The sequence below is a fragment of the Pinus tabuliformis genome, chromosome 5_1, assembly GCF_031772625.1.
Source record: "Pinus tabuliformis cultivar Carrire ecotype Pingquan chromosome 5_1, CPIR1, whole genome shotgun sequence".
Taxonomy (NCBI): Eukaryota; Viridiplantae; Streptophyta; class Pinopsida; order Pinales; family Pinaceae; genus Pinus; species Pinus tabuliformis.
Window position 1 is genome coordinate 445433405 of NC_142305.1, and position 7877 is coordinate 445441281.

Consider the following 7877-nt stretch of genomic DNA (forward strand, 5'->3'; position numbering starts at 1 on the left):
GACATTAGAAAGTCCCCACTGCAAGATAAGACAAATGTTTCCACTAGCCAGTCAGACGGACGCAGAGAGAGACTAGAAGGGAAAGTAGAGCAAGAGGAAACGCCCAAGGTCACCTCGAAGACATGCAAACCCATAGCAGCTGAAAGGCCCAAGATAGAACTTCCCAGCCAAAGAATTAATGGGCAAATCCAGTATATGAAGGACCATGCGCTCATTGGAAAATTTATCGGATTCTGGCCGACAGAAAAAGCTTTGCAAGATGGATCTCTGCCAAATGGAAACCCAAGGGACATGTCACCCTGCAGCTAGGACCGAAGGGGTTCTTTACTGCGATCTTCATCTACATTGAAGATAGGAATCGAATCATGGATGAAGGGCCCTACTTTTTCGACTTCGCGAGCTTGTATTTAAGGGAATTGGTAGAGAGATTTAACCTGGACAAGGAGGACCTCAGTTGGGCACCAATGTGGATCAGGATGTACTCTCTTCCAGCGGAATACTGGGACGAAGATTCACTCGAAGACATTGGAAACGGGCTGGGGGAGTCCATAAAAGCGGTAGAAGAGATGAAGCTCCGCAGATACACCTCCTGCACCCGTATTTGCATCTTCATGCACCTAGACATGGCCCTTCCAGACTTGGTAAGTCTCTTCCATGATGACTATGAATGGATTCAACCCTTGGATTATGAACATGTACCCTTTCGCTGTCGTAAGTGTCATGCTCATGGGCATCTTTTTCAGGATTGCCCTCTAAATGCCAAACCCCAAACCTCTGATCCCTTAGACAAGCTGGCCCAAGATGGCTTCACCAAAGTAGCAAACTGCAAAAGATCGCACAAAAAACCTTCCTCAGGGAAAAAACCCCAACAGGACACTGCCTCCTTTCCTTCAACAAGCAACAGCTTTGAGGTTCTTGCTAAAACCTCAGAAGATCAACCTCTGAACTCGGTGCCCAACACTTCGCCTATCCTCTCATCCACAATCCCTCCTCCTTCTGGTTCCTCTCCCATCCCTCGCCCCCCTAATGACATCAATGGTACCCCTGAGGAGGCCAGAAAGGTCTTGGATTGGAAAGAAAAAGATATGGATGTTGACGGTTTCCCCAGTCAATCCTTGAGCTTAGCAATCACTTCAGATGAAAAGAGCCAGACGCAACAAATGGACGAAGAACCGGAGAGTATTGATTTAGGAGGACTTGACATTCTTGAGCTCGAACAAGCATGTAGAAAGAAGGACTATGACAAGATTCCAGAGCATCAGCTCAGCACACTAGAAGTCATCATCTCCAGGGCTTACCAGCAACAACAGTTAGGCATTCAGTCGGGCAGTCATTGGGATGGCAGCTTCCTCCCTAAAGACTCCAAAAAGAGGGAAGAAGAATAGATCTCCAACGAACTATTGCAATAGGGAAAATCCTGGTTGACTCAGGCAGGTATGCTAAGTTGACAAAGTACTACAAGCCCACCACTAATAGTGAATCATGAAGCTCACTTCATGGAATTTAAGAGGGCTCAATAGCCCAGGGAAACTCAAAATGATAAAAAACATGATAAAGCAGGAGCAACCACAGATTTTCTTTCTTCAAGAAACGAAATGTAACAGTATCACTCTTGGAAACATTCTCTCCAGAGCATGGCCAGGTTGTCACTCGGTAGCAGTGGATGCTTCGGGTGCCTCAGGTGGACTGGCTATTGCCTGGAACACGCAAGCGATAATGCTTTCAGACATTCATGCATCCCATCACATTATTCAAGCTACTTTCCACATTATCGGCACCAACATCCATGGCCATCTTACCAACGTCTACTTCCCACAGGAAGCAAGCAACAAAATCGCTTTACTAAACACTATAGAAGTGCTTAATCTTAATAGAGTCCACCCTCTTTGGATCATTGGAGGAGACTTCAACATGATCACTAGGCTAGAGGAAAAGCAAGGAGGCCGAGCTAAGCTGGAGCAGGAAAATGGCCACTTTAAAGAATTCATCCAAAACAATTTATTAATTGATCTGCAATTCTGCAATGACACGCACACTTGGAGTAATCGCAGGGCTGGGAGGCAACAAATCACATCCAAACTTGACAGATTCCTCATTTCTAAAAACGCGGTGCATCTTGTAGGCGACATAGTGGCATCAATTCTCCCTTATTCAGGTTCTGATCATTGGCCTATGTCCCTCCAGTGGCAAAGACCGGGCAATGCCACCAAGCGACCATTTCGCTTTGAAGCATTCTAGCTCACCCATCCCGCCTTCAAAGACCTCATCAGATCTTCCTAGAAAAACTTCCCTCCGCCAGAGGGCTCAAAAACGTTTCAGTTTCAACAGAAACTCAAATTTCTTAAATCCGAAATCAAGCGTTGGAATCAAGAGACTTTCGGTAATATGTGTCAGGCGCAACATGATCTAAACAAGGAAATGAGAGAGCTCTAGCAAAAAATAATTACCGAGGGATACAATGAAGGGACCTTGGCATAGGAACAACGCATTCACAATCAATTGGAGGAGAGGAGAAAGCAGGAAGAAATACTATGGAAGCAGAAATCCAGGATTAGGTGGCTGAAAGAAGGAGAAAGGAACACTAAATTCTTCCACCGAACCACAATTCAGAGAAGAATGCACAACACCATCTCTTTCATTCAGAAGCTAGGAGGGGAAAGAGTGGAAAATCATGCAAAGATCGAGTAGGAGTTTATAAGACACTTCCAGCAGGTTCATCAAGAGCCCCAAACAGATAAATGACCTGCTATAGAAAAAATCATTCAAAATGTGCCAAAAATTATTACAGAAGAACACAACGAACTCCTTCTGCACCCAATTTCACCACAGGAGGTGGATGCAGCAATGAACTAGCTCAAGGAGGGCAAGGCCCCTAGCCTGGACGGCTTCACTACTACATTCTTCCACACTTTCTGGGAGCTGATAAAAGAAGAGGTCTGGCTAGTGGTGGAGGAATCACATACTCTTCATTGGCTTCTGCCCTCTCTCAATTCAACTTTCATTGCACTCGTCCCAAAAGAAGAGAGCACCAGTACTCCGGACAAATTTCATCCAATCACTTTATGCAATGTAATTTACAAAGTGATATCTAAGGTCATTGCCAACAGGTTAAAGCTGCTTCTGCCCCTGCTCATATCGCCTGAACAATCGGGCTACGTGGAAGGAAGACAGATCTTGGACGACATTATCCTCATGCATGAAATCATACATTCCCTCAAGAACTCCAAACAGGCAGGTATGATTCTCAAGCTTGACCTCTCAAAAGCTTTTGATAAGCTAAGCTAGACATATATACAAAAAATGTTAACTGCTTTTGGATTTTCTCCTATGTGGGTACGATGGATTCTGAACCTAATCTCCACAACTTTCTTCTCTATCCTCATAAATGGTATCCCATCCCATCCTTTCAGTCCCTCAAGAGGAATTAGGCAAGGAGATCCTCTCTCCCCATTCCTTTTCGTGCTAATGGCGGAAGGCTTGGGTCGCCACATCAAACAAGCCCTCCTCTCCCAGCAGCTCAAAGGTTTATCCATTCACAACTCGCCTGCAATCACTCATCAACAGTTCGTTGATGACAACATGCTTTTTGGATACCCTTCGGTTCAGGAAGCTTCTCTGTTCAAATCCCTTCTGAATGACTTCTCTGAAGCTTCAGGAACTAGTATCAACAAGGCTAAATCGCAGATCTTCTTCTTTCACACTCCCCCTGTTACCCAACATGCCATAGCTCGTATCCTGGGCTTCTCCATAGACTCTCTACCTTCTAAATACCTCGGAGCCCCCCTCATTGATTCTGCCCTCAAGCAGGCCTCCTGGCGTATGCTCCTTGAGAAGCTTGAATCACGTCTCAATTTATGGACTCACAGAACTCTAAATATAGCTAGTCGATTGGTGCTAATCAAAGCTGTTCTACAGGCAATGCCACTATACCTATTCTCAATCCTTGCAATGCCCAAATGGGTCATTAAAAAAATAAAGGCTCTACAGCGCAACTTTCTTTGGGGTGCAACAGGTACAAATCACAAATGGGCCTTGGTAAAATGGACTACAGCTTGTAAGCCTAAAGAAAAATGGGGTATTGGTCTGAGGGATCCCAGTCACAGCAATGCAATCATGTGCGCAAAAATCTGGTGGCAATGGCTCTCTGCTCCCAACAAGCCATGGGCTGCCATTTGGACAGCCAAATATGCCAATCATAGACCATAGGAGGAGCTCATTAGATTCACTCCCACTGAAAAAGGTTCACTCATATGGAATGCTGCTAAACAACACTACTTGTTGATCTAGCAACACAGTTTTTGGGAAGTAAGAAATGGCAGAACAGCTCTGTTTTGGATGGACGCTTGGAACCAACTGCCAAAGCTCAACAGCATCCTAAGACAGCCTCCAGACCACTCCTGGGAGGAGCAGCAATAGGAAGAGGTCCAGCAGCATTGGTCTCAGGAGACAGTACAAGGGTATAGACAATGGAAGCAAAGTGATGGGATAATTAGGAATGCAGATCACCAAACTAAGAAGGACCTGGAAAGGGAGCTCCAAAATCGATGAATTAGATACTCCGAAGGCAGGGATATTCTTCGATGGGGTTACTCGCCTAGAGGAACCTTCACCACCAAAGAGGCTTATAAAATCATTTGCACAGATCCAACACCCCTGGATCCCATCTGGGGTAGAATCTGGTCACCAGGCACCTGACCCAAAGTCTCTCTCTTCCTCTGGCTAGTTGGGCACTGAAAAATCCTCACTTGGGACAATCTTAGATGAAGAAACTTTCATGGGCCCTCAATTTGTGCCAATTGTAACTCTCAGGAGGAAACGCTCCAGCACCTTCTGGACTCATGTACCCTTGCCAACCAACTGTGGGAGAAGGCCAGCTTTCAATGTCAAAGAAGATGTAGAGTGTCTGATGACATCACCAACTCCATACACCATTGGCAACAGAACCCTTACAAAAGTGAAATTCTCAACCAATTATGGAGAATGATTCCTGGACTCCTCCTTTGGTCCATATGGAAAGAAAGGAACAAGCACATATTCAAAGATCAAAGTACTCCATTAGAGATCATCTGGGGAAACTTCTGTCTCAATCTCAAAGAGACCTTGGCGCTTCGCACTTGGTCTCCGGACGACTTTCCCACTCTTGCAAATGAGAAAGCCATTTGGGCAAACTGGAACATGCAACTCCCACAGGGAACTCATAATCAAAACCCCTCAGAGAGCATCAACATCAAAAAGGACTCATGGACACCCCCTCCAAAGCACACTTTCAAGCTCAACTTTGATGGAGCATCAAGGGGCAACCCTGGAAAAGCAGGATTCGGTGGCATATTTAGAAATCATGAAGGTTCGCCTCTCCTCATATACTTTGGAAACATAGGATGGGATACTAACAACTCGGCTGAATTGGAGGGTCTCTGGCAAGGACTTCTCCTTTCATGGGAACACAACTTCCATCCCCTGGAAATCGAAGGCGATTCCCTAATCCTCATCAACATGGCTAAACAGCTCCTAAATGGGACACATGCGAGGAAAATTGCCAATAGTTGGAGACTCGAAGCCAGATTGGATGCCATAGAACAATCGCTTCACAACAATCGGGCCATCATCTTCAATCATGTTAAGAGGGAAGGCAACAAGGTCACTGATCTACTTGCCAATTTGGGGGTGGAAACTGAGCACACTCTACTCACAGGGACTCTAGACATAATTCAGAAACATGATCAAGAACAGGAATGCAAAATTCTGGTCCAAAGGGATGCAGCCCTCCCAGATGCGGGTGTTTGAGGTGGCCTTAAATATGAAAGGACAGGGGTGGGGTGAGGTAGATCGACACCTGCCCACCTAGTACAAAACGTTAAATATAGGTAAGGCGGTTGGCTCTTGGCATGCGCGCAGAGCAAGGTTCATCGGCTCTCATTCCAGCGGTTTCAGTTCACACATCATGTCTACAGCGCTGGTTCTTCCCTCCGCACGCTCTGGCCTGCATCATAAGGCGGTGTTCTTCAATGCTATAGTTATGGAAGGAGCATCTCGAGGCGCGCCAGAGGAGGATAAGGCCAGGCTATGTCTCGGGTATGCGGTGAATTCGTCTTTGCTGTTTCATTCGATTCATTCTCTTGCCTCTAGCCTCATTTCTGAGTTTCGGTTGTTTGATGTGAACTCTGTCATTCCTGAGGTCTCTCGAAACTTGCTGGGGAAGGTTACTCTGGTGCTTGGCTCGGCCCTCTTGGCGGAGTGGCTTCTGTTCTTCCTCTCGTTCCTTTCCTGGGTTTCGAGCTGTTGTTTCGATGTCTTTGTCTCGCTGATTCATTATCTTCTCTCTGGCCTCATTTCTAGTTTCGGGTTGTGGGATGTTGACCCTATTCTCTTAGCGAAGCAGCTTCAGCTTTTCCACTGGCTCCCTTCCTGGACATTGGGTCTCTGCTGCGAAGTTTCTCTGATCTATTGGCAAAGCTGTTGCCATCTCTCGGTCCTCGTTGTTGCTCTATCTACCTAGCATCATGCTACTACTCTCTCCCAGATGCATCATCTGTGCTAAAGAATGGGGTGCCGAAGAGGCCAGACCCGGCGTGTGCCTTCCAGTTCGTCCTCTGATTCGCCTTCCCTCTCTAGTGAGCTATTAGCAGGCCGCTACCCTAGCATCCGCAGTGGGAGAGGGCGTCTCCATTCCTCTAGCTACCACCCTGGGCCTCCTTCCTCGTCTGGCTCTACAATCTTCTCCTTTAACAGCTCTTTGAATCGCCCTAGGATAATTGCTCATATCTCGGTGGTTTTCCATGAGGCTGATCAGACAGAGGACTCTAGATCTCATCCGAGAGGTTCGGGGGCAATCTCTGCTCCTTCTTCATCCCTCCAGCTGGGAATTGGTAATGTGCCTCGATAGGATTTGAATGTATAGGTTCGCAGTGCTCAGGATGTGGTGATGGCACCGGTTGACCCTGGTCCCTCTGATCAGAACGCGGCTCAAGGAAGGGATTTGCCAGATTATGGTTGGTGCCGTATCAAGGAAGAGCCTCGACCCTTACCACTGGGCAAGTTTGTAATGCAAACAATTTTGTGGTTTTTCAGTTTTTTTGGCATTTTTGTTAATTCTGCAATATCAAGAGAATCTGAAATCAGTCCTCTGCGTGGGTCCAGAAAATAGACTCAACAATGAGCTCACTGCCTACAGTCAGTCTTATCATCTGCTTTTCTTGACAGTTCTACCTCTCTTCAGAGCTGAGTTTTGACTTCGGTCACATTGTAACTGTACCTCTTTACTTTGTTAATAGATTAATCTTATTTAGAAAAAAAAAAAAAACAATAATTTAAGATAAATATTATAACATTTATGAGTGTTTTAATTTATACACCTTCACTAAAATTTATAAGATGACAAAAAAGAAAACTTGAAACAAACAAATCACACATACCCATATATGTCAACTGTGTTATTTTATCATTAATTTTTTTTTTAAATAAATTTAAACTGACCTTGAAAATTAGGTAAAACATATATTTATTTTAAAGAAAATTTCAATTATAATCAATGATGGGAAAAACACCCACTTTAAACGTAATGTAGATCAAGGTAGATCAATATGAAATTTAAAATGAAATACCACTTTCCTATTGCCTCTCCTTCCATTTTTACTTATTTAATTCCGACACATTCATTCTCCATTCAAGTTGTTACTCCATTCAAAGTCCGAGGAAACGATAGGAGTCTTCATGCAACAAACAATTCCAAGTCAGAGTAGTACATAATGCACAACCAATATTTATGGTGTTATTGGACCATTAATGTGTGGGGTTGTATGTTCTTACCATTGGATAATGTACTTGCTTAAATCCAACAGTGGGCATATACAACCCCACCCATTAATAGATGAATAACA

The 7877-nt window shown here is 44.8% G+C and overlaps 2 protein-coding genes across 2 annotated transcripts; both read left to right on the plus strand.

Moving 5' to 3' along the window:
• Window positions 1–1548: 1548 nt before the first annotated feature.
• LOC149165384 (uncharacterized) lies at window positions 1549–2238 on the plus strand. The gene has a single exon (XM_089429792.1). The coding sequence runs from the start codon at window positions 1549–1551 to the stop codon at window positions 2236–2238; it is 690 nt and encodes a 229-aa protein (XP_089285918.1).
• A 2742-nt stretch (window positions 2239–4980) lies between these two features.
• On the plus strand, window positions 4981–5784 carry LOC149165385 (uncharacterized). Its single transcript, XM_089429793.1, has one exon. It carries the CDS (start codon window positions 4981–4983, stop codon window positions 5782–5784), a length of 804 nt encoding a protein of 267 aa, XP_089285919.1.
• Window positions 5785–7877: the final 2093 nt, after the last annotated feature.